This window comes from Drosophila subobscura, chromosome U, assembly GCF_008121235.1.
Source record: "Drosophila subobscura isolate 14011-0131.10 chromosome U, UCBerk_Dsub_1.0, whole genome shotgun sequence".
Lineage (NCBI taxonomy): Eukaryota > Metazoa > Arthropoda > Insecta > Diptera > Drosophilidae > Drosophila > Drosophila subobscura.
The window spans coordinates 18,430,843-18,457,460 of record NC_048534.1 but is presented as its reverse complement, the minus strand read 5'-3'; the positions used below and the strand labels follow the sequence as shown (position 1 = coordinate 18,457,460).

At 42.5% G+C, this 26,618-nt stretch overlaps 1 protein-coding gene across 1 annotated transcript; it reads right to left on the bottom strand.

Moving 5' to 3' along the window:
* Positions 1 to 19,778: 19,778 nt before the first annotated feature.
* LOC117901340 lies at positions 19,779 to 20,306 on the bottom strand. Its single transcript, XM_034812050.1, has one exon. It carries the CDS (start codon positions 20,304 to 20,306, stop codon positions 19,779 to 19,781), a length of 528 nt encoding a protein of 175 aa, XP_034667941.1.
* Between the last annotated feature and the right edge of the window lie 6,312 nt (positions 20,307 to 26,618).

Below are 26,618 nucleotides of genomic sequence, written 5' to 3'. Positions count from 1 at the left end.
TATCCCTCAGCTTATCTCTATTCATTTATCTCTCTTTGCATATAATTTTACGGCAGTTTCAATTTACATTTGAGCCCAACAAAATATTTTACAAAATTTTGCAATTACTCAAAGCTTGAAGCCAGAGAGTGTAGAATTTCTGTGTGGCAATTAAAGGGAAAAACACATATGTAAACCCGAAACCTGTGTGCCCGAAATAAACCTGAGTGCCATGATGATTGCAGTCAATAAAAATGGAATTACGGGAATGCTGAAACCCAACATTTATGCCGTGTGGCAGAGGTTAAGCCAGAAGGTTGCAAACAGACATAGGCTGTGGGCGCTCTCTCTCTCTCTCTCTCTCTGTCTCTCTGTAAAATGCGACGAATTAAAGTAAATTGCCTGGAAATAATCACATACACACAGAGACGGAGATATCAGAGATACAGCCCACAAAGCACACACAGATAGAGCCACGCAGCAACCATAACCATACAGACAATGAGTTGAGGATGGGCTGCCTGGCTTTTTGTGGCTAAATTGCCGCCAGTTCCGGCTGCCTATCATCTGACGGGGGTGTGCTGTTGTTATTGTAATAATGCCATTCAAATGTATACATTAGAGGTTTGCTTTGGTTGGGTTGGGTTTGGTTTTCCTTTCCTCTTTTCTACATTTTTTCCATCGCTTATCGCTTAGCGGAAAGGCGTCGGCAATTGCCACATCAAATGAGACAAACCATGAAAATAAATATAAAAGTTCTCCCTTTTGCGACTCATGAATGACCTTCAAAGTTGCAGCATACAATTAAAGGATTTCCATTCGTAAATTGTGGTTTCCATATTCCACAAAGAAAACCATTTCATAAATCCTGACACACACAAGAGCGAGCTCCTTTCTGCTCCTGTCTTTTGCGTTTGCATTCAATCATTTTGTTGCTGAAATATTTTGCAAATATAAATACGAGAAAATATTGTAATTTTGCTGCTCTTTTTTCCTACCTCTGCTAGGAGTATTTACTATATTTTTCTACCTCTACTTTTCCCATTTCCAAACTCTGCTCTTCCCACTCTTTTCTCTGCCGTTGTTTTGCCTCTACGGTGTAGCATTTTTCCTGTTATTCTATGCTGATTTTTTGCTCACTACTATCTGCGTTTTTCCACCTATACTTTTCTCTCATACCTTCCGCGGTTTCCTCGCACACTTTCCGCTGCCTTTCCCCACCACTGGCTGTTGCCTTCCGCCACACTCTATTATCATGCCTCATGCAGTCTGTGTCTTGGCTTTGTGTTTATTTTCTATGTGGCATGTCAACACCTCCCATGTAACTGTAGCCCCAGCCCAAGAGCTAGACTCAATGTCTGTTGAAGTAAAATCTGAGACCCGACTCGTGTTGCTTGAATATTATGGATTTTGCCGCCGTGCCATCTGTGGGTGTGTTTTATGCTTTATTGCATTATAACAAGTTCCACATAGTTCTAGTTCTAGTTCTTTCTTTGTTCTGTTCGCTGTTCCATACTAATTAATACCTTTGGGGCGTTCTCTCATCATTTCAGGGGTGTGTTTGTGTGTGGAGTGTGTGCCTTCATGTTGCCAGATAAATTGCGATGCTCAGTGGCTTGGATGAGCAGACGAACGAGCGACCGGCTTTAATTTGGTAAATTAATTCTGCAATATTTAGGTCGCAAATATCCTAAAACCCTCATGAGCTCCCCACACACAACCCCGCCACGACAAGGTCACGCCATAAGGGGGCGTGCATCGAGGAACAGATAAAAGACTCAGCCAGGCAGACGTACATAAAAATCTACATACATATTTGCATATATCGAACAAAGGGAAGCATAAAGTAAGGTCCCTTAGTCGACTTAGGGATACATGATATTTGGCTGGTTTAATGGCAACATTTGTGCATTTTTCAGAGGAACTTTAAGAGGAATTTCGATGGAAATAAGTTTCTTCAAACTAACTTACTCTTTGGTAATCTTTAGCTTAGAATTGCAGAATTATATAAAGAATATTTGACTCGAATACTCGATATAAAATTAAGGAACCTCGTAAAAATGTTCTTCCCTTTCTTTTGTTACATTTATCGCCACAATATCCACATACCCTTTGTCCTACAGTATCTTGCCACAAAAAAAAGAAGTGTAACCCCAACCAAAGCCAAAGAGAATGTTGAAAATTTAAGGATACTCCATCGGATGCCAGGGGACGACCTGCTGTTGCCTTTGATTTGAGAGCGCGCGCGATGGCGAGTAATCAACTCAGTTGGAAACATTTCGCGCTGCAAAACAGAAAACTGGAAGCGAAGCTCGGGCAGAAGAGACCCGGAAAAGTGGAGCTGGACCAGCAGCTGCCGGGCGGACAATGGCCACGAACTGTTTTTTTGTTGCTGTTTGGGTTGGGAAACCTCTGATCCTGTGGCCACTTGTCTGCTCGGGTTCGTATGTCCAGCAAATGTATGATGTGGCCATAAATAAAAATAAAGGGCGAGGGCCCGGGCCCGGGCAAGCAAATATAAACTTTGGGTATATTTTTGCGGCTTAAGCACAACAATTGGCTGCGCTGCTCACTTCTTGATGCTGGCAAAGCAGAGCAGCAGCAACAACAACAGCAGCGAAACGCAGGGTAAAGCAACGACCGAACACTGCGCAAAACAACAACAAGACACTAAGCAGCACACTGGACAGCACACAACAATTAACAGCTTTTGAATAACTAATGAAAATTAATTAAGAAATTGTTTTGCCATCAAAGGGACAGAGCGCGTTGGAAAAATGTTTTAAATTTGTTTTCCGTTATTTTTGTGTTTTTTTGTTGTCTCCTCTCGTTCCTTTTGCTTGTTGCTTAGTGTAATTTTTGGCGATTTTTATTTGGGTTTGCCAGCAAGAGCAACCCCCGGCACAAATTTCTACCTGAAAAGGGTTCCAGCCGCCCGCCATCCGCTCCCCCCCGCCAAGCTTTTAGATTGACTGAGCAAAAGGGTCATGGGTTTGGGTCAAGTCTAGCGGGAGCGGGGGTGTGGGGGAGCAGCTCTGTTTCAGTCGTTTGTGCGTGTGTCTGTGTGTGTGTCGGTCATATCATCGCCGTTGAGTTAAGTGTTAATCCGCTTTTGTTATTGTTTGGCACACAGCCAGCCATGCCAGCAGGGGAAAGGAAAGGAAAGGAAGAAAGGATCTGGTCCTTACGGTCAGGTGTTAAGCGTGGGTGAGAGCTGTTGAGGTTTTTTTTTCGATGTTGTTGTTGCTCGATTTGTTATGCTGGGTTACATAATTGTTAATTTAAAATGTGTTTAATGCAAATTTAGTTGTGTCCTTCTGCCTCCTAATTGCTAGTTGCCAGTCCTTGCCCTTGCCCTTGTCCATTCCGTACCTTAAGCTCTTCATTTGTAAGGGGGGCGGCAGACAGACAGACAAATTGCTAAGCAAATATTTGCACTAAGCCAGCGATTTGTTGGGTCGGGGAGGGGCAACAGGTTCGTGCTGCTAGCAACAAGTTGACTCCCTCGTTGCCAAAAGCAAACTTTTTCTTATCTCTCCTTTTCGTTTTTGGGGAATTTTTAAGTAATTAATATTGCCACTCGAATCACTACTCGGGCAGGGAAACTTCTTCTTTGCGTAGAAACTACGCATACACACACACACCCACACACACACACACGATTGTTGTTGGTTGCCGAGAGACCCACCGAGATGGTCCCCGAGATTACCGAGAAACTACGAGCGCGACTCGAACACGGCGGTGGTCTGCTCCTGTTGCTCTGTGCTCTTCCGCTGATAGGCTACGGGGTATTACCTTCCGGCAAACGTGTTGCCAATCAACTGACGAGACCAGCAAATCATGTCCTGTGTCCTTGTGGAATGCGAAAGAGCGCAGCGCCAAATGAAGAGCGGAAGCTCTAAGGCCACTGCCGCCCAAAGAGCATATGTTTGAGGTCTAAGCTTTGCCCAAGGAAGAGAGAAAGGCGAGGAAAGAGAGATAGAGGAAGAGCAGTGATGGATGAAGTGGGGCAGTAATGAGATATACGCTAAGAAGAAGCTACTTATTTAGTAGTTTTTATTAGTTTATAATTAAAGGGAAAATTATAGATAACAAGGGAATCATTTTTCAAGTTTTTAGTTGATATTTTTGTATTTTGGAAATTTTTACTTCTCATCTTTTTCTTATCACAAAGTTTCACCTTGAGGTTGCATTTATTTTCTATTGATTTAACTTCCTTTCCATTCCGATAATATTCAACCAACCCAACAGCTGATTGCAAGGACACGCTGCCCCGCTCTTGCTTTAACTGCGTTACTCTTAAGTCCTTTAAGCTTTTCACCACGCTCTCCACACTTTCACCACTTGCTCTGTATTGCAGTTTCCCACCGACAAACGCCAGATGGCGCACACGAGGGCGATGGCATTTTTGGCGGTTAAAAATCAACGCAACATTTTAGCTGTTGTCTCCCAAGAATGTATTGAAGGGGACACACGGAGGATTCTTGTGTAATTTATGACGCCACAACAGACATCAGACAAAGCACCAAAGATACAAAATATTTTAGCTGTGAAGTGGTGGAAAGGGAACGGAGACGTTGTCGTTCTGCAGGTGTTTAGTTATTTATGCCTTGTCACACGTCGTAGTCTGCACGAAACAAATGTACGAATATCCTGCTGAGTGCTTGTAGACATCATGAGGATGGGGCACGAGCACACAGCCATAAAGGATTTGACCCAATCCCACTCCCCACACTCCAGCTGCTCCTGCCACATTTTTCACGTTTGAACAGGAGCTGCTGCCAAGAAAATGCTGCAAAAACTCGCATAAAAACATTTAATGTGGAGGGAATTTACGTATCCTTGCCAGAGCAAAATAATGTTTGCATATGCAGAAGGATGATGCGTCGTATAGCGAGGAAACTCTAATTGAAAAACTTGCAGGAGGAGCAGAGAGAGCGACTTGTTGCCCTAATTAAATCCTTTGGCTTTGCATATTTGTGCACTCTGCATTTGCATTTAGATCGGAATCAGCAGCTCCTACTTGTATAAACACAAGAAAATTGTCAACGATAATTGTGCGAAAATGAAAATGAAATTGCCAGCAGCAGACTGAATATTAATGGAGATGGTAGCTAGGGAAAATTGGGCATTAAATAACATTATTTGGCGTGTTTCAAGCAGTTTATGGTTTAATGTTATTAAGGCATATTTATGCACATTTTATTGTTGCATTTTGTGGCTGAAAAAACATGCATCAAGGTGTAAACTCATACGGCTGGTGGCTGTAAATTTAAACACTTGTTTAACAACGTGTTGAGGTGTGGCAGAAATAAAAGTCAAGCGGAAAATGTTTGGCATGTTGCCCACAACAGCGCAGATTTGCTCTCATCCTGCGCCATATTTTGGCAGCCTTTTTTGGGTAAGGAAATATTTCGTTGCTTTAGTTAAGTATTTGCTCAAATTTCATGTTTTTTTCGTAGCTTTGTTTGACATAATTGCATCAAAGTCTAAGCTCTAGGACTGCTGCTCTTCAGTGGCTCTTTTCGAAATTTAAATTTCATAAATAAAATAAAATACAAATTAATTTCCAACTAGGCTTCGTTCCTTTCCTTTTGGGTAGCTCTCAATCTTTCCTCTCATGTTTATAAATTATGTTTCCTTTATTCCAGCATTTATTACATTTCTATGCGGCTTCGTGAGCAACTTCCTCTCCAGTCATCAAGTCGCTTTAAATTGCAAATTTCATGCTAAATTAAACAATAGTTCAAATTTCTCAAGCCAACACTTTCCCCCCTGCCACCACTGTTTTGTGGTTTCGTCTGGCCATAGATGCTGCTGCCCTGGACTCAACTCAAGCTGTGTGTGTGTGTGTGTGTGTGTCTGGTGCGTGCCTGTCTCTCTCTCTGTATGAATCAAACTGGCTCTGTCTCGGAACTCTCTCCTGGTAATGCACTGTCTGTGCTGTCTATTTTTTTGCCAGCACTGCCTCGTTCTGTTCCTGTGAGCAGACTATCATGACATTTGAATAATGCGAACACATTTGGCATTTTATTTTATCATCAGGCATTTTGCTGATGTGCTTACACATCCTCCTCCTCATTTTCTGTGGCAGCAACATCTTCTGATGAAATTAAACTGCTTTTGGCAGCCGGCGCAGAGTCCTTGCTGCTGCCTCTCGTCCTAGAGCCTCTTGCCTCTTGACTTGCTTTCCTTTTATTTGCCTTTACTATTATATTCCCTCATTCATTTGTCTCATCGTTCAAGGACCCAACTCCAGCCTTGCAGGAGCAGGCTAAAAGGGCGCTGGGGCGTGGTCTAATTACAGCTTGAGGAACAACTTTTTCATTGTTGCTGCTCATAAAAGAAAGAGAGACGAGAGAGACTGAAGCTTGCAACAATTTTTGTGTGTCTGTTTTTTAGTAGGCAATAATTTTGGGTAAACTTTCCAATTAGAAGGTTAAGTAGACGCGGCAGAGGCCAAGGCAGCGACCGAGTTCCCAGTTCCTGAGAGATGTATAAGGGGGTTTATGGGGGTTTGTTTGGGTGGTTGCTGCGCGACTTTCTTTCGCCTTAACAATGCATGAAAATTTTGATTGCAGCCATTAAAATGCAAGCGCAGAGCGCAGCGTGGAACTTGACGTGCCCCCAACCGAAAGCACAGCATAATGAGCAGTTTTTTGTTGTGTTGTTGCAAGGTCAAGCAAGGACGACACACCAATTGTTGCTGTTGGCTGTACCCACTGCCCTTTACTCACTTTTGCGAGTCGCAGTGGCGCACTGCCCTCCTGGTTGCCGCTTCTCGTGTTTTTATAATTTGTTCGTGCCACAATGGCGGCGCCCCAGCAGCGACAGCCGCAGCAATTAGAGCCCTCTGCCAGCGGAAAACAAAACAGAAACAGCCAAAAAACAAGAGAAGAAAAACTAAAAACACAACGAAAAAAAGAAGAGAAACTAAAAACACGAAAAAAATATATGTGCCGCATGACAAATTGCCATGCCAAAAATAAAATGAAAGAAAATAAAAGACAAGAGACAACATGCAACATAACAAGTGGCAGGCAGCGGTGCTAGAACAGAACAAAGCAGCTGCGAATGGAGGGGCAACAATGTGGCAAAGGGAAACTGAACTTCTGGCTTGGAAAATTGAATAGAATGAAGGGAGAAAGAATGGAGATGGACTAGAGATTGAATGAAGATTGAATGGAGAGTAGATACTGGGACGCGGCATCATTGATTTGATGAATGATCTTCAGTTCTCTCGGACCTTAATTTTTCCTTAAAAAGCAGCAATTACTGCCATTTAATTTCTATAAAAAATATATTTTAATTAAACAAAAACCTCCGTTCAATAACGCACAAAAACTCTCAAAATGATTGCTGCACTTAAATAAAATATACACAAAAAAAACCACAAACTTCCAACCATTGAAAAGAGCTGTTAAGATGCCTTCGTCTGTGCCTCCTGCTCATGGAAATAGTTTGCCAGAAATAGAAAATGCAAAGAAATAAAACCGAGAAAAATATAGACCGCAACAGGCACTTGTAATGTGTATTGGAATCAAGGCAAAAGGAATAAATCAATAGAACTAAAGGCATGGTCGGGCATAAAATGTTCTCGAGGCTGCAAGAAGACTCTTTGGATGGCACTGTCGCAGTGGCGGGGGATGTGACTGTAACAGTGGGACGGGGCTGTGGCTGTAACAGTGGGACGGGGCTGTGGCTGTAACAGAGGAACGGGGCTGTGGCTGTAACAGTGGGACGGGGCTGTGGCTGTAACAGAGGAACGGGGCTGTGGCTGTAACGGGGAGGCTGGGCTGTGACTGTTACTGGGGGTGCTGGCATGTGCCTGGCTGCTGGCTGTGTATCGAGTCTGCGACAGCCTCGTTTCTCGAGTATCCACTTTGATCAACCTCGAGGCTCGGTTGAGTGGGCGCCCATGTCCTCCATCGCTCCGCACCATCGCTTGGCCAAAGCCCTAAAATGGGCATGCTGGAATGTATTTCATGTAATATATTTTGCAAAGCCAAATATTGATTTGCCGTAATTGTTGTGCTTCGAGTCGATTAATGCGACAATTCTCCTCCACACTGCAGTGGCAGCGTCTGTGTGCAATCGGTTGGCTATCCATTGTGCCACACACAAAATTAATATTACATTTATGAGTCACTTATTGTGGCCTCATTATGTAAAGGGCCCCGGCCGATGGGTGACCGCTAACCAACAAATGACCCGCACAGCTGGTGGTGGCATTGACTCCTTGCCACAACCCACACCACAGCCCACATCCTGCTGGTTGGATCGGCGGGTGCACAAAAGGTGACTGACTGCATTCTGCTGGCCCACATTTGTCCCTGTTTTTGGGGTTATTGGTTGCACAAATTAGCGGAAATTATGCAACGATAATGTTGTATAACGATTGGCAAGGCAATTTTATGGCTTCCCTCCCACCTCCCCCGCCACGCCTCTCTGTGGTTTACAGTTAATTTTACCACAAATTGCATAACATTTTCCAGGGAACTAGGAGTAGCTAGGGGGAGGTACTTTGTGTATTTGGTGTAATTGTATTTACATAGGTGCGGGTGCAATTTTATTTGGAAAATGTTCCTGATAACTAATTTGCATGCATAAGAGGATTTGGCCCGCTATAAAGCCGTTTGTAAGAGGATAACACAAGGCTTTGGCTTACGCACAAAACAATAAGGGTTAATGGTTTAGCGGGGTTAGCTCCACCGTCTGAACAATAAATAATCAATTAGATTTAATTTTGAACACAGGATGTAACCAAGACGATAAGCTGGCTCTTTGTGGCATTTGTTTGAAAGTAAATTAGCAGCGCTGTTAGATGTGCATGGATAACAGTCGTTTACCGCTCTTGCTAACAGCGTACTGTTAGCTCGCTGTTGCTCTCGCGCTGCTCGCTCGCACGATCCACTTGGCTCTCGGGCAGCAGGCGGACCATGTAAGCTTGCATTTACATATGTATGTACAAGTGTAGCTGTAAACGGCAGTGACAGTATGTGTATGTTTAAGCATGTATTTATCGAAAATTGCCTACGACTCTTCATCTTACTTTTGACTACTTCGAACCGAGTCAAGTCCACATCGCTTCGCACCTGATCCAACCTGCTACAACACCCAATTAAAAAGTGAATTTCTCTTCTAACATGACCAAACAGCAGCCCAATTTTTAGATTACAGACCAGAGCACTGCTCTGCTTGTGGGCTTTGTATAAATGAGAGCCGCTACCTGAGTGGAGTACAGAGAATTTTCGGGTGCGTGTTCGTTCATGTTTGCTTACATAGTGGTACTCTGGCGTAACTGTTAAATAAACACAGCGCTTTCTGGTATCTTCAATGTTGGTTTACAATATGCAAAAACTTGTCACTTTTAAAGTCTAAATTATGTGCAGTGTTCACATGTCATGTGTAAAATTTCCATAGAGCAAAACAGGAAAACATAACCCAAAATTTGCATAGAAATAACATGCGATACAGTGCGTGTCACAAATATAGGATAGATTCGTACATATAGTGCCGAAATGCACTGTTTCAACAGCACTCAAAACATTCTTTTATTGCTCAATCGCAAAATTTGCAATATTCATGAATGGAACACGTCCTTAACTGAGTGTCATGCCCCCCCGTTGTCCCCTGCACGTTGAATGGGACATGACATAGGGCACGGCACAATGATAATGCCTTAATTATTCAACAAGGATTCGCTCTTTGCCTGCCACGAACCTCACATAAAATACCATAAAAGCCTCGGACAAAAATGCCATTGACAGCACTTTTCATGGGGACATGGCATGGGCAGGGGGAGAGGCCATTGAAAGCATGCTCACACGTACATAAATATTTCCAGGAATGCCCAAAAATATATTTCATATTTATAACATAATTCGATATAATGCCCTTAGCGGGCACATTCCCGTGCCCAAACATGAAAAAAAAAAACCGCATACTGACCAGCCATCATCATCATCATCATCATGAGGCTAACAATCGCGTGAAGGGAGGCAGGCAACGGACACAAAAGGCCAACAGCAAAACGCACTTTGCCTACTGAGGCATTAACATCTGTTGTACGTTATCTCGTATCTGCTGTACGCCAACCCAAACTGCTCTGCTTTTGCCGCATACCCAAACTCAATCTGTATCTCAATGCAAACCCACAACCCACAGCACAATGGTACATGGATTTGCTCTGACTGTTTAGTAGTTGGAGGGAGTAGTTTCTAAACCAAAGCCCTCATAAATAATCGGTTTGGCTAATGGATTTCGGATCTGGTCAATATGCCAAGCCATGACTCGCTCTCTCTTGTTCCTCTTTATCTTGGCATGCGAATCCTTCAAGGATGTGGGTGGAATGCTTAAGGAAATGAGATCTCCCAGCAATTTGCAATTGATGCAATTAAACTGTATTTGTATTTATTGTACCTGCAGGTCAGTGTAAAGCTAACGGCACACAAGCAAATGGCACACAAACGACGCAGAAAGCAAATGACAGTGGCAAAGGAAACGGAAACTATGGGCTACATCAGTGCATTTTGTGTGATAAATAAGGCAAGGAAAGGCAAAGATATATAATTTTCAAAGGACAAGCCTAAAACATCATAAAAGTGTGCCCTAAAAATATCATTAAATTAAATTCAATTCCTTCTATGGCAACACATTTCCCTTTCATGTATTCAATTTCTGCGCATTTCCATTGCTAATGCGTTCCACTATGCACGACAGCATGGCCGCAGAGCAGGGAAGCAGAGAAGAAGAGAGTCAATGGCAAACAGTTACGATAGCTGCATAAGGTACGAGGCTCTCTGGTCAGCAGTCAAAAGCCTTGGCATTCAAGCAGGTAGACGGCAACCTCCGTTACTCACTCTCTCTCCTCGCTCACTCTGCCTTTGTGTGTGTTTGTTCTCTCCCTCCCCTCTATCGTGAGGCGGTTGCTGCATAATTTAAGACAATTCTCTGTCGCCTCATTTTATTAACTGCTTCTTGAGCTGTGGAGAGCCCACATGAGCGCTGCAATCAGCTGTCGTTCCTGCCCTGCTCCTTGGCTTTCTTGGCACTTTAATGTCGACTTTCATGTTTATGTTGAAGCATTCGGCAGCCCCACTCCCCGCTTAAATATGCTAATAATTCCACGACGCTGCTTTATTAAATTTCTATGGCAACCGAGTAAAATGAAATGCGCCCCAAAATGACATAACTTATTTAGCTGGTGCCGCGCTAAATTAACAGAAGGAGAGTAGCAGTTGGAGTTGGAGTTGGAGCAGGATAGCCCGATTACGCCCCGGTTTACACCCCGCCCGGAAAACCAGAAGTCGACACTCAACACCAGGCCGACCTCCTTGGCTGTCGTTTTATGGCCACGCCTTCGTAAAGTGGCTTTCGCCTGCTTTCCGGGTTTGCCATTTTTAATGCCAGCTTTAAAATCTGAAAATTGTGTCGTAAATCCCTGTGTCCCCCCCAGCTGAAAGCCACTGGAAGTTTAATGCACAAATAATTATTTCATTTAATGCGACAGCTTTAATCATTTGTGGTGGCGAAAACAGAAGAAGAAAGAGGTGGGGAAGGAGGGGAAGATGCAGAACTTTTGCTGATGGCAGCAAACTTTGTTTTAATAGTCTGCTTTTTCTCTTATTTGCGTTCTGTTATTTAAGCGGATTTAAATTTGCTTTTAAAGCTGGATATAAATTGGAATTAAATGTGAATTTAAGCAAAGAATTTCTTTGGGATTTATTTGAGATAAAGAAATGAAAGTTCAAGTGAAGAAATGATGATTGCACCATTAATTTGGCCAAAACAAAAACTAACAAGCGGACGAATTCGCGTCAATGCTATTTCCAATCAAGACAGCGACACGCAAAGCAAAAACGACGGAGAGCGAATTCAGGCTCGACGCTGAGCGAATTCAGACAAGAGCGAATTCAGACGTAGAGCGAATTGAAAGGAGAGCGCAGAGCAGATCGGCTTGAGCGTGGCCAAGAGAGCTTCAGTCCAGCCTCCTACGTCAGAAAGCCTTCAATTTCTTGTACCATTTACTTGGTATTCCATCACTTATTAAACTTAACTTGCAACAATATCAGTTTTTTAATAATTATAAACCAATTTAAACACACACATAAAACCACCATTGCCCGATATTCATTGTTCTCCCACACATCCTGCCTTAATTGTTTGTAATAATAATTAATAATAATATTTATTGGCAGGATATGCCCATGACACACACACAATTAAACCCACACCGATAAATCTGTCAATAAATGACAGCCGATAATGAAGTGAAGAACTGGCAAATTATTTAAAACCCTTTTGGCGGCAGAGCTTGAACCGTGCAAATCGGCAAATGATTGTGCAAATTGTGCAGTGGGTTGAGGGTTGGTCCATTGTTGCACTTTTGTTTGACCAGTCGCCAAAATCGTTGTTAATTATGCGTTGCCTGTTTGCAGAGGGGCGGGCAGTGTATGAAAATCGGCTCCACCTGCCATTATTAGCCATAAATCATAATTGATGCCTCGAAGTCGGCTGGGGGAGGCTTAATAAATATTGACACAGCAGGCAATTAATCACGCAGCACGCAGCATTATTAATGTGTGCATTGTTTTTTTTATAAACAAACAGAGGCAGGACAGCCCCTGCACACACGTGCGGTCAGGAGGTGTGGGCTGTGTCCTTGCGGTTGGTGCCATGAATCACAATTATAATGACCGCGAAATTAAAGCAATGATTTTCCATTTAAGCAAGCAAAATTAGCAGGCTTTTAGGAAGAGAAAGTGACAGAAATATTAGCAGAAAGTACGAGAAATATCCCAGAATAATAATTGGATTTATAGAGAATTAAAATTCAGGTGCTTCTTTTTTAAGTGCATTTTTCTCAGACTTTCGCTGCCACTTCAAAGACTTTCATGGAATCTATTTCTCCATTAATGAGAACTCATCAAAAAGCAATTTAAGCAACAAAAAAATCTATCCAAAATCTGTCCCAAAATCCACTTAAATTGTTCTTAAAATAAAATGAAATGCCTGCCATTTAACTCCATTTCAGGGCAATGCCAGCGGGGAGCCATGGGCCATGGCCATATGCCAAATTCAGATTGACAGTGAAAAATGGATTTATTCTCGGCAATGTTTTTTTGTTGGCTGTGGAAATGGGTTGCCCAAATGAAACATTTTGCCAAGGATGATGATAAATATGCAAATTATTTGTGTCGGAGCTTGTTGACCCCCGAAAGCAGGACCTTTTGCCTGGGATTACAATAGACAGCAAATGGTCAAAGGATGGACTTACTCACCTTTTATTGCAGCGCCTTTGCTGTGTTGTCTGCAAAGAGGGAAAGGAAGAAAGAAATTCGATTAGAAGGTGGGCAAAGCAGAGATTTAAATGCAACATAAACACAGCAAGACACGCATGAATATCAAATTATGGTAAAAAACTAAAACTAAAACAAACAGAAACTGAGACTCAGACTGCTTAGAGTGGGATTTCGAGAGGGAGCTCTGCTCAAGTGTTGAGCCAAGGGATATGTGGATATGAGACCATTTAAGCCGATTCCCTGGCCACTGGGCAGGCGCCGTCTTTGCCCTCTTGACTTCAAGTGCTGCTGCTGCTGCTTCGAGCCATAAAGTAAAATATTTTGCCAGCTTATAAATATTATGTTACAGCTCAATAAGCTTAGCACTCAAAGACCCAAACTTCAGTCAAGCAATTTGGCTGGTGATTGTCACCCATTAGTCATTAGCATGCAGACTGATTGTGTCTACGGATTTATTTATGCTCCAGCTCAGACTTGAGGCCATCGAGGAAGTGTGACTCGAGTGGCCGCTGATGGATAGCTCAGATTTATGCCACACATGTGTCCTGGCCTGCTCCTAATGGTTCTTGGACAACTTTTGCTTCAACATTGCACAAAGACAAAGATGTATCCAAGCGCTGAGCTGGCTAATGAGACGGGACTGGGCGGAGGTTAGAGCCCCCCCGCAGAGCTCTGGCCAGCGTGGTAATGACACTCATTAACGCAGCTCAAAGTAGAGCTCGGTGGGGAGGTTCTCTTTATCCCCATTCAGATGCTAGTCCCAGGGTTCCTGCCTGCTAATCGTCTTGGCCTTTTGCAACGTTTGCATAATGCCCAAATGGTGAAAGTTCGAACAGAGTAACGAATGAGTTTGGGAGGGTATAAGGGCTACGTAGAGAGCTTGGTGATTTTTCAGACTGAAGAGTGTGGAACATAGAGAGATATTTGGTTGCTTATTGAACGCGTATTTTAAGAGAATTTTATCTACTTTTTATCTGCATAAAAATGCTCACTTTCTAGTGAGTCCTAGGATCTATCGGAAAACCGAGAGCAACCCATCTTCGTTGCCACATTTTCCGCACATTTTCCGCATCTATTTGTGCGTACCATTTTTATTTTTAGCACAAGTTTTTCTCTCTTTTTTGTGTCGCTATTTTCTTGGTCATTTTGCCCTTAGAGCAATCTAATTATGGGGCTGTGAAAATTCATTAATGCCAAAGTGTGAGGCAAACAGCGAGCAGTGAGCAGACAGGACATCGGGGCAGGCACGACAAAATTAATTATCCATCAGAATTAGCGCCGGGTATTCCGGGGCGGCTCTTTTGTCACTTTGCATATTTTTCACGCCAGTTGCCGGCAGCCGTTTGGCCTTTTGGTTTCGCATTTCCACAGAGTTCAGTTTTTTTGTTCGTTCGCTGATCATCAATAAAAGTTTAATGATTGCGTTAAGCTGCAGCTGCTGCTGTCCACCCACTCACGCACATATCCCATGGCTGGGTGGGTCCTGCAATTCGATTAAGTTCTCGTGTTGGCTCTGGTCCCTGGAGCGCCAAAACTGCCGAGTGTGCAACATTTTGTGTGCGTCCTGCGGGGCAGGACTGCTTCAACATTTTAATGAAGTTGTAATGAGTCAAGGGTTCGGCAACACGCCGCCTCCGCCTCCGCCCGCGATCCTTTGGGGCCACGCAAATATTTGCCCATATAAATTACAGACATGCGAGGGAGTGCGAGCTGCGAGCACTCGCATCTCGTGCGACGCGTGCTTTGAATTTCTAATTTCATTCAATTTTTCTCCCATCATTTCCGTTTGTTCCAGCCAAAAAAAGAGAGAAATAGGAACTCAAACGACGGGTCAGTGGAGAGGGGCAAGCAAATATGCTGCGGGAATTTTTGACTGTGAAAAATTCGTGGAACGTTTTGAAGCAGATTAAAAATGTGAAATTCATTCGTTAGACTAAAGCCAAAATAATATGGCTTTCAGCCAAAACGGTAGCTTAATTCAGCTTATAATTTTGTATAAAAACAATTTTCGTTTTAATTACAAAAATAAATTAAATAATGCAACAAAAGCTGTGCCAAAATGTTAGACAAAAGAATGCACAAAATTGTTATAATTAAATCAATTATTTGGAATGTTTTGCCACTTTTAGATTTATTTATTAAGCATATTTTTAAGCAGAGTTTATTGGCACTTGAAATGTTTATAATTAATGAAAAGTTCACTGAAATTTCGTTGACATTTTATGAGAATTTCCACAAAGAAATTGGTTGAGAAACCGACAGAATTCTCGTCAAACTCTTTCACACAATATTTAAAGCAAGAATTTTATTTTTTATTTTTATTTGCGCGTTTATTTGCTCAGCAAAGTTTCAATTTCAAGCGAAATACCTGCGATACATTTTTGTTTATTGTGACACATTTATTCCCCTCAAAGATTATAAATCAAAATTGTATCTTAATGTTCCTCTTACAGTCAGCAGCTTCTATGACCCAACAGTTCACAGTTTCCCGTCGAAAGATCTCAATTTGCGTTTACATTTCCCCATGAACACCTCAGATTATAAATCAAACAAAAGTATCTACTCGAAGGGGAGCGAGTTCCCGCCTCCAGCATGACTAGGACATAATGTTGCTGCTGTCCCAGCGATTTCCTTGCTCTTTCCCAGCGACACTCTCCTCGAGTGTAAGTGAATTAAAGCGAGTCACAAGCTGTGTGTAAATTTGCCAGGGCATACTTTTTGGGGGCGCAAGGTAATTGAAATTTATGCATAAATTATGCGCATAAACGGACACACGGCACGGCCAGGCAATAAACAAAAATAAATTCTCCAAAATGGAGCAGGAATGGGCGCAATTTTCGTAACACATGAAAATTTGATGAGTGCCACAAGAAAACAGAGCACGGAGAGGGCCTTCAATTTATTTGTATATTTTTTCTCTTTTATTATTTAGCTATTTGTTTTTGTCGTTGTTTTTCACTTGCAAAATGTTCCAGCAGCATCAGCAGGATGTGATGGAAGCTCAAGGAAATATGCAAATTTATTGCTGGTCGCGTGAAGGCAGCCGCAAAGGAGACTTTCAGCTGCAGACAGACACACGACTGTGGGGACACTTTGTTGCACCAGTTGCCAGTCCTCTCTCTCTGCTGTGTGTGACGCTCTTCTGCGGCTTTTCCAATGACACGCTGCACAGTTGACTGCCTCAAAAATTGAGCAACGTCCGGGAGCAAATTGTATCAAATAACCCAAACGTCAGCACAAGTGCAGCGGACAGATGCTGCGAATGGTATCCGTATCTCCATCTGTTACAGCATCGACTCCTATCCGTCTGTGTCCGTATCCTTGTCCGTAACTGTCCGTGACTGTCCGTGTCTGCCTCTGCAACATTGTTCGGGGAATTGTCAGCCATACACTCATGGCAGCTTGCATGGCGAAATGCAGGAAGAAAACTGTCAGGCGCATTTGTGCAGCGCTTTATTTAAATTACTCAATTTGCTAGACAATCTGCCTGGGAAGTGGAAATTAACTACAGATGCCAGAGAGTGCTGGCGAAAGGTTTAACCCCGCTGCTGCTCTACGGCAAATTCAATTTAGTGGAAAGTTTTTTCTTTTCCCCCCACCCCTACTCATACGCAGAGAAAAGTTTTAAATTTAGGTTAGAAATACAGCCAAAAGGGTGTCGAGAGTGAGCGAATAAATGTGGGCAGGGACAGAGATGGCGGAGTAGGGAATTGTGGTGAAATAAGAGTATAAAATGTATAAAAATATATAGAGAAAAATTATATTTCGTAGTTAAAATATTTTAAAACTATTTAAAGACTCTTTTAAGCGCTTCCAATAGACTAGATATAATTTATAGTATTTTTTCGTAAAGTGCTTTGAATCAACTTCTTGCTGGAGCCACTCAAATTCACTCTCTCGCTGATTCTCTTTGTTTGAATGTTGTGCAAACGAGTCTTACAGCAGGCACATCAATTCCGTGCAACTTTCCTTGTTGAAATTCCGCTAAAATGTTTGTGAAATTCCACTGAAAGTGAAACCCAGAACTGTGCCGCATGTTTCCTTTTTTTCCCCTGCCGCCATATGGCGACTACTTCTACTACTTGGGGGGTCTGTTGTTGGTGTCGTCTAGGTGTGCTCTCTCAACCGGCTTAAGGCGCTTACTCTGTCACCTGACTAACACACAAACAAACACACAGACAGCAGCATAGACATAGATACAGCAATACCTATATCATAGTGTGGATGTGTGGAGTTCCTTGCCTTTCGGTCCCCCACTCTCTCTGTGTCTCTGGCTGTGTAATTTTGTTGGCCCCTGCCTGAGTGCTTTTCGACCCACATAGACGGTAAGACGTTTGCCATTTTAAAACAATGTTACAAGCAGTCCAGAACTCACCTTTTGCTAGGACCCAACCTCTGTGCCCTCTCTGCGCAATTCCATTGAGAATTCTAGGACAGGAAACACAAACCAACGTGAACTCTATTTCATTTTTGTGTGTGTTTTGCCTTAAAAATATTTGACAATTTTTTTGCCGACTTTTGCAAAGATTGCAGGCCTCGGCAAGGTGAAATTTTGTGAGCTGTAATAAGCAGCTTACAAAAAAACAATCTCCCAGGCACAACAAATCTCTGAGAGACAGAGTTGCAGCTACCCCAAATTGGGAAAAAGGAAACATAATGCTCTGTGGTCTTGAGTGGAGGTTAATGTGATGAGGAATTTTCTTGTTGAGCTTTTACTTTTTGCGGTCATTTAATCAGCTGGGGGCTGAGTGTGTGGGAGTGGAAATGAAAGCAGATACTTGCATTAGAGCGGAAGAGCTATTAATATATGCAGCATAAGTACATAAATGCATATGTACATACATGTTTATGTACATGTAATAAATTGCCAATTTCATGCTTAGCTTAAGTTAATGAAATTCCAAGGATTTCGCACATCGCTGGGCAACATTAGGATGAAACATTTGTGGCACTGAAATACCTTTAAAGGCAGCTGCAAATTTAAAGCAAACTTGGCTGGCAGCAAGACAAATTTTCAGTTGTTCCCATGCCCAGTCCGCCAGCTAATCTCCCACTTACAAGCCACAAAGCTTGATAAATAAGAAAAATGTAGCCCAACAGGCAATCAGTAGCCGGGGCCAGAGCACAGCCGGAACATAAATTGCAGCTGCGACCAACTCAATCATACGACAAACATTGTAGCAGCACGCACTCCAACATACTCGTAATCGTGCTCCCACTCCTGCCACCAAGTGCTGCAAAGAGCAACTGGAACTCAGATACGTATCTAGTAAATGTTTGCCTCGTGTTTGCCTTTTTTTCATACGCTACTGGCTCTTGTTTATAGCGCCTTTTGCTGAAACAAAGCAGCCTTCCGGAACATTGCACAATAAAATGGCAGAGGCAGCAGCAGCAGTGGCAACAACAAGTTGCAAGCTCAAAAATAGAGCACCAAAATAGGCGACAAGCTGTGCCCGTCTCTTCTCTAGCTGCAGTCTCTAGGAGCAGCCCACAAATTGATTTTGATAACATGCCAGCAGGGTCCATAACATCCTCTAGCCTCTACCATCGCTTAGCCTGAGAGTTTGAACTGATGCGAAAACGAAGCATAAATCTAGCGACTGTGGAGTGACCATTGAACACGTTTTAATCAGTTGATTTCGGACATTAAACTCCACCAAATATTTGCTTAATATACTCCAAATTGTTGCTGCCTTTTCGCGACTTTCTGTGAGTGAAATTTAAGCCTCAAAAACTTCTTCTCTCTGCCTGTCACAAACAGCCACAGGTCTGAGGCATACCCTTGCTCTATCCTCTTGCTGAAACTCAAATAAAAAGTAGAAAAGTGAGCGCCACATTTTGTTTTACTCGTCACTTGTCAGGCAGTAAAAGCAAATTACTTAAAGTTCATTGCTTTAAGCGACGGGGCGGATGCTGGACTGCAGGACAGGGACACGGACAGGGAGATGGCACGCCGTGGACTATGACGAGATTTGATGGCCAGCCAGGATGAATGCCCATGGACGCTGATGGGTGATGGACGATGACGTCGTTGGCAGGCAGGTGGCTGGCTGGCAGCTTTTATTCATTTCATTTTTTGTCTCTCCGCCCAGTCCCTGGAGGACACTCAAAGATTGTTCCGCGGCATGATGAGATCTTATCAGAGTCACATTTTTGTTGTGTTATTTCAATTTGTTCAAGGACATTTAGCTTAATGGTTGGCATTTAGGCGACAACTTTACTTATCTTAAATGAATAAATTGTACAGGAAATGGAAATTGTACGGGAAACAGAAACTGCTGCAGGAAAATACAGAAATTAAATGTAGAATTTTGTTAATTTAATATTTATTTGAAGTGTAATATGAATGCAAAAACTTTTCAGTGGCATCTTTGTCCCTTTTTCATGGGCGCATTTTTGCGTTGTTTATCCTTTTCCAATTGCCAAAATAAGTGTTCAAATTTATCAAAATATTTAAGGGAATTTAAGGAACGATTTGCTGAATAATTTTGCAGCTTAGAATAATTTCCTCTGTGCATATTCATCAACTTTCTTGTTAAACTCCTTGTTGTATTGCCCAGCAAAGAACAAAATTTGATTCAAATTATCCTCCATTATGCTGGCAGTTTCGTTATAGCTTCCCATGGCATCCGCGGCAAAGGACTTGAGCTTTTGCGACAAATTTGGTGCATAGTGATCGAAGACTGCGACTTCCACTGTCCAATTGCCGTTGAAGTAGCCCTGGAAGCACTCATAAATATTCCCGGCATCACTCACCAACTGCTGCCAGAGATTCTCAACCATTTGGGTTACTATCAGGATGTAGGGATTCACATATTTGATGACACGAGCGATTGCCACCATGACCAAATGGCAGCCCTTCTGTAGATGTGGCAAGAGTCCGGCGTTGTTCAACACTTTTCCCGTGGCTGAAGCCTCAAATAAGCCCTGGCCATTGATCTCCGTGTCATAGTAAAGGGCAATGCAGAGCATTAAGATGATGAAGATGCAGCCCCATTTACATTTCGAGGTGAGGCGCTGCATTTTTGGAGTGGAATTTTACTTGAATTTTAGCACAAATTTCAGGAGCAAATTGAGCAGAAAACTAGTCGCTTAGTTGTAGACAAATTCTCAATTATTTCTCTATGTGAACTTTGTGTTTTATTCACTAAAATGTATGGAGAACTTGGTGTTGTTTGGAGTTCGAAACAACTGCCTTTGAACGTATTTTCTGATGTGTGTTCTTCCCAGCCTCTGCTGCCATTTCTTCCACTTACAATTTCACATTTTCTATGAATACTTATAAAAATCCAATAAATTATTTAGAAATCCATCAGTCTGCAGCACAGACTAGCGTCAAATCAAAGCAAATTGATGGAGCGACTTGCAGCAATTGTTGAAAATCGTCTCGAAATTGATTGTCAGCACTTGACCCTAACATTTATATACCTTCTCCAGACATTTTTGCCTACACTTTTCCCCCAACAAATCGTTCAATTTTGAGCCAAAGCCAAGCTCAATCTAATGTCTGAAACATTCCGTTTTTGGGGCACAACTTTACATAGATGATTGGACAACAGAAAAATGTATTCTTTCTTTTATTTCTGTTAAAGCGAATAGGGATTTGCCACCGACTGTAAGTCTGTGTGTTGTCATCCCTTTTTGGGGGGCATTTTTATTGATCCCTGGGGGGCAGCGCAGAGACAAGGACTTGCACCTAACCCGACTTATGTTTGACATAAATTATGTCAATCGCTGGCAATTTGTTGGGGCATTAAATGGTTGCGAATATTTTCGGGTAGGTGTAGGATTTGTAGGGACAGCAACACTGCCTGTCAAGCTGCATAATTAAAGGGTGAAAAAAGTGTGTCACGGGGCGCACACAGAAACTTTGCCACCGCACACCCGCTCGCACCTGTCTTTGGAGCTGTTTAATTACGCAAAAGTAGGCGGAACTTCTCTTGAGCTGTTAAAACAATCCCAGCCCAAGGGGGAGCGGCTGCTAGATAAAAGTAATATATGTTGAGAACAAGTTTAAATGAAATTTCTACCACCACAGAAACACACACTCAGACAGGACTTGTACATGATTTAGCAGTCGAAGACGTTGAGCCAGAAAGCCAATAAATCAATGACAAAGCCAGTCGAAGGCAGGCGCTGTGTGTGCGAAAGTTCAAGGCCATAATCCCATTTGATGCCGCCACAAATACGCCAATCATGTCATACATAATGTATGATACTGCGGCTACTCCCGAGGAGCCGATAACAAATTGTCGGCTGCTCGCTCGGGTTCCAACAGGTTCTACCAATTACAAAATTTTAGCACGCTTGAAAACCAAAACTAGCAGAGAAACTTATTGGCAAAAAATGGGAGGCAAAACTTTTCCCATTACCAAGGAAAACTGCCAAAGTGCTTGGCAGCGTCAAGAGCCTTGAAATCGAAAAGCCAAAAACCCGAAAAACCCTAAAAACCAAAAGCCAAGTTCAAACGACCGAAACAGCTCGAAATTTTGTGTATGAAAATTTGGTTCTTTGCTGCTGCTGTCCAAATGGAATCACAACAAACTCTAATTGAGTTTTTGGCCAAGTTAAAACGCTTCCAAATGGTAGAAAAACAAAGGACTAGGGGAGGCTGGGGACTAAGGAGAATGTTTCTAGATAAAATAGAATTGCTCGAGCAGCAGATGTTACAAAAAATAAGGAACGGAGAGAAGGCAAACTTTATTTGAATGAATTTTGAGTTGGACATAGGCAAATTTATTTCAAGGAAATATTAAAAATTGAAGCATATTTGTGCACATTTTGGACTGTTGGAAACTGCAAAAAGAGAGCAGTTTTGTGCCCATTATTTTTGGTAATTTTTAACAGCAGTTTGCTCGCTCTCATTGTTATTTTGTGACTCGGAGTGAGCCGTGTGTGACTTTTGAATAATTTAAAAAAATCAATAAATAAAGTAGCTGCATTTCTTTTGCATTTCTGCGTTTCAACTGCCATTTCTGGCAATAAATTCGAAATTTGTATTTCGTTTTCATGCAACATTTACCCACATTATTCAAATACATATATTTATGGTTCCAGCCAGACTTTATTCACCCATTAATTTAAGTTGATTTTTCGATGCAGGCAATCCCCACAAGTCACAAAATAAAAGCTAATTTGGATTGTTCCTTTTTGTTTGTGATTTGTTTGGTCATTTCAATCGCAATCAATAAATGTAATCAGTCAAGCCAGAAACAATTAACGAAAGCGACACGAAAAAAATCACTGATTGTTCAGATGGGCGACAGATACAAATGAAAAGAGGGAAAATTCCCGGAAAAATGCTCCCAAAGGGGTACATAACTTTTGCTGCTAGGCCTGCTGCCAGCTGCGTGACAGAGTGATTATAAATAATGCAGAGAAATCGATTTATTGACTAACAAACACAAAAAAAAAAATAAATTCCAACTCAATGAGTGTTGGCAGGAGGAAAGACAGAAGAAAGAACTCCCGAAAAAAAGGACACCAGCCAACGCAGCCCGAAAGTATGCCGCAAATAAAATGACAAAAACACCAGAAACCACAGAGAGAGAGAGAGAAACGATGGGGAAAATAATCAAGAAGACGCAAAGAAAAAAGAACAAGAAATGACCATTTTATGAAGTGTTTAATGGATGTTAAGTGAGTGTGAGTGTGTGTGTGTGTGTGTGTAAGTATGTGTGATAGATGTGGTTGTGTGGGTGTGTGTCTGTGTGTCTCTGTTATCTACTGAACGCTTGGCTAACCACATAAACCAGCAGCAGAACAAGAACCAAAACCAAAACCAAAACCAGCGAGAACCACTTTGACTTTGCTTGGGGTTGAAATTAAATTGATTTTTTGTGTTTTTTTCTTCCTTCCACGCTTGGGACATAATTGTATGCCAATTTAACTTGGGCCGCCACGAAAATCAAACACACACGCAAAAGCTCTCTCGTGGAAGTGATTCATTTGCATCAATCTAATAGAACCAATCGATCCAAAGCGGACAGCGGGTCACACTGGACACTGTACACAAATGGGGTTTGCTTTCAGGAGGGGTATTTTTGTCTAAAATTTACTTTGTTGACAGGATATATGTGTGTACATTCGCCTTCTGTGCTGCCGCTGCTGCTGCTGGACGGTGGAACCTTCTGTGGCACATTTAAGTGCTGCGACAGCTAAGAAAAACGAACTAGCAAAGACTTTGGTCAATAAGTGGACTGCTGGATACCCTGGTAGGCAGTTTTATGCGATGTACTTTGTGCAGGGCAGGCAGCAGCTCTAACAGGGCAGCAGCGCTGTTAACACATGCCCAATCTAACAGTCTGGTCTCCGCTAACAGCTTCTCGACGCTCCCGTTTACAGCTCTCTTTTAGCGCTATCTGATCCACACAGCTAGCTGAGCTAACAGCTATGGCCGCTACCGTTTACAGCTCACTGTTAGCGCTCACTGTTACCGATCTCTGTTAACGCTCTCCGACACGATCCACATGACTCTCGCGCGGCCACCCGCTGTAAACGGTCGCATTTAGCAGTGTAAACGTTTGTGTTTGTTATTGTTTGTGATCAATTTTCATAAATAGGCATAAATAGGAGATCCAACATAACGTCTCCCTTCTTTTCATCCACTACAACATACCCTTCTCATACTCTCCAATTACCGGATATAAAAAAAAAAGACAGCAGACCGAACCAACGAAGGAGCCAAAGCAAAGGAGAAAACTTAAGCAATCCCATCAACTAAAAAGCATCTCAACGTGTGTCCACACACACACACACACACATACACACTTGTGTATTGTCTGTGTGCGTAGTATCTCAAATGAGACTAAGGCAACTAAGGCGCTTTCTAGCTGCAAATGGCAGCACTTAAGCCCACATTTCCCCCCATACCAGTTCTTTCAATCCCATTGCCAACGCTGCCACCATCGGTGTCCATGCTCCATGTCCCCATCCTTACCCACATTGAATCTCACAACGATGACAAGCGCATAAAAATGGAAATGAAAATGCCAAAGCTTTTCATGCGAACCCAACCAACAGTCGCCACAGCAGCCGGCAGCCGGCAGGCGGCAGTGCAATAGAAAATGACAAATTGCTAGTACGCTGAGCGTTAAAATTATTGCGGCCTGATTGCATTAGTGGCCATGAAAGCGTAGATTTGTTTAACCAGCGACGAGGCCTGGAGACGCCACAGATACGGGACACAGTTACGGGTTGAGACTAACACTCGGGGCTACCGGCTTGAGTCTGCCTGGTTGTCCGGTTGCTCGGCAACAGACCTCTCACTTGCTCCACCTGACAGCCAAAATGGCGGACAGGCAATTAATGACACTTCCCCAACCAAAAGACTCGACATCGACAACGACCTTCGTCGAGGTCCACGGCACAGTGACACGGGAGAAGGCAGAGACCGTAAAGAAATCCTGCTCAAAATCGTTGACATTTGACTCCAAGAAGAAGGCCACTAGCAAAGAATGATTTGTGTTTTTCCTTATGCCAATTATGGAACTTTAACTTCACATAAATCAGTTGGAAAGGATTAAAACTAAATTATGTCAGACAAAAGTTAGCAGTGAAAAGATTTATCATCCGAGCTGGATTTATCAAAACTAGCAAAAAATTCTCATCAAAATAATTAAATTTCTAAACATTTCATAACTATTTTGGTTGCTTAAATTGGATGCCGAAATTGTCCAACAACTAGGCAAAAATTAGCCATCATCGCTTAAATATCTAAATTAAATCCCAAATAATTTCCTAGCTCATTGAATTAGCTTCTGCGAAACATGATTAAATAAATTGAAATCAAATGAGAAAATTGAAAACGAAATCAAATTGTTTCATTTTCACTGGTAATTGCCGCAATTTCCGTTTATTTGGCTTCGTTCAGGCGAAAAGTAATTAAAAAACAAGTGCAAAAACACATTTTGGAGAAAACAAAAACATTGTTCTGTGGCTTGAGTGAAAGTTGAGCAATTTCTCTCGGGTTGTTTAGGTGTGTTTCTACTTGTATATACGAATGTGAGCATGAGTATGACTAGCCCGGCGGGTTTTTGATTTATATTTTGATCAGATATATTTTTGAGAGACTTGTGCAGGTATTAAATAAGTCTATTAGTAAATGTGGATGCTTATAAACTTGTAACTATTTTTAAAAGTAAATAAGCTACACTGGGAGAGAGAAAACAGCGAGTGTGAGAGAAACAGCGAGTGTGAGAGAAAGGGGATACGCTGCCCTTCCGGGTTGACTTATTCTCTTCATTGTCATCATAATTTTGAAACTATGACAATGATTTTTGGTAGATAAACCTAGGAACAATTATTACCAGTCCTCGATAGAGGAAGCTGCACACATCATGATTGAATAATAGTTAGTTAACTGGCAGTGAGTTAAAAATAACGAAAATAAATTTAAAATAAATATTTTAAATGCCCTGCAACTCCCCACAAATGAATGACTTCCTTTTAGGAAGCTTTAACTTTCCGTTCCTTTCCGCCATTCCTTACATAACCCAAAAACCCATGTGACATTTTAGTTGGAGCTTCCCTTAGCTGCAAGGCTTCAAGGCAACACCCCACTGCAGCACACCTCCATCGTGAGCGCGCCTTTTGGTGGGCATTGCAGGCATTGCAAGTGGCCCATTTAGGCTGCAGGCCTTTTCACGTGAGTAGCCTGCAGCAGGAGGCAGCAAAAATTGTGGCGGTGCTGGATGGCACGATGCAGATGGTGTAACACTGAATGTGGAAACAGTTTCCACTCGGCAGATACAAGTATAGTCGCATATGTTTACCGTGGGTAAATGTGGGGGAGCTGCGAGAGGCTTTCCCAGAGTTGTCTAATTTTTGCCCTTGCCTTGTTGCCTCCGCGAGTGGCGTGGCGGACCGTGTGTTAAGCTCACTTTGGCCTACTTGATGGTGGGGCTGGTTAGGCGCTGTATCCTCCTGTAATCCTTCGCTTTACGCTGCCGCAAAAATATATATAAATTTTCGCGCACATAATTTCCAGGCGAGAAAACCCTGCTAGAGAGAAGAATGTCAGGGCAAACAGCTTCCAACTTGTTAACCTCCTTTTGTGCGCTTTCACTTGCACTCGCTGTCTCGCTCTCGCTCCCTCACTTACTCGCTGTCTCTCTCGCTACCGCTGTGACTTTCGCGCTGCCCTTCTCGCTCCCTCTTTGACTTTCTCGCCTTTCTCTCCTTTGCTTTCCCAACTGTCTGTGCTTATGCCCACTTAAGCGGCACCTCCACTGTTGGCCGCTTTCCCCCAAAACGGCAGGAAGAATGAAAACAAAATATTTAAGCGGCACATTCCCCACAGTTTCCTGTCCTACCCCGCTTCCACGCCCTCGTGTG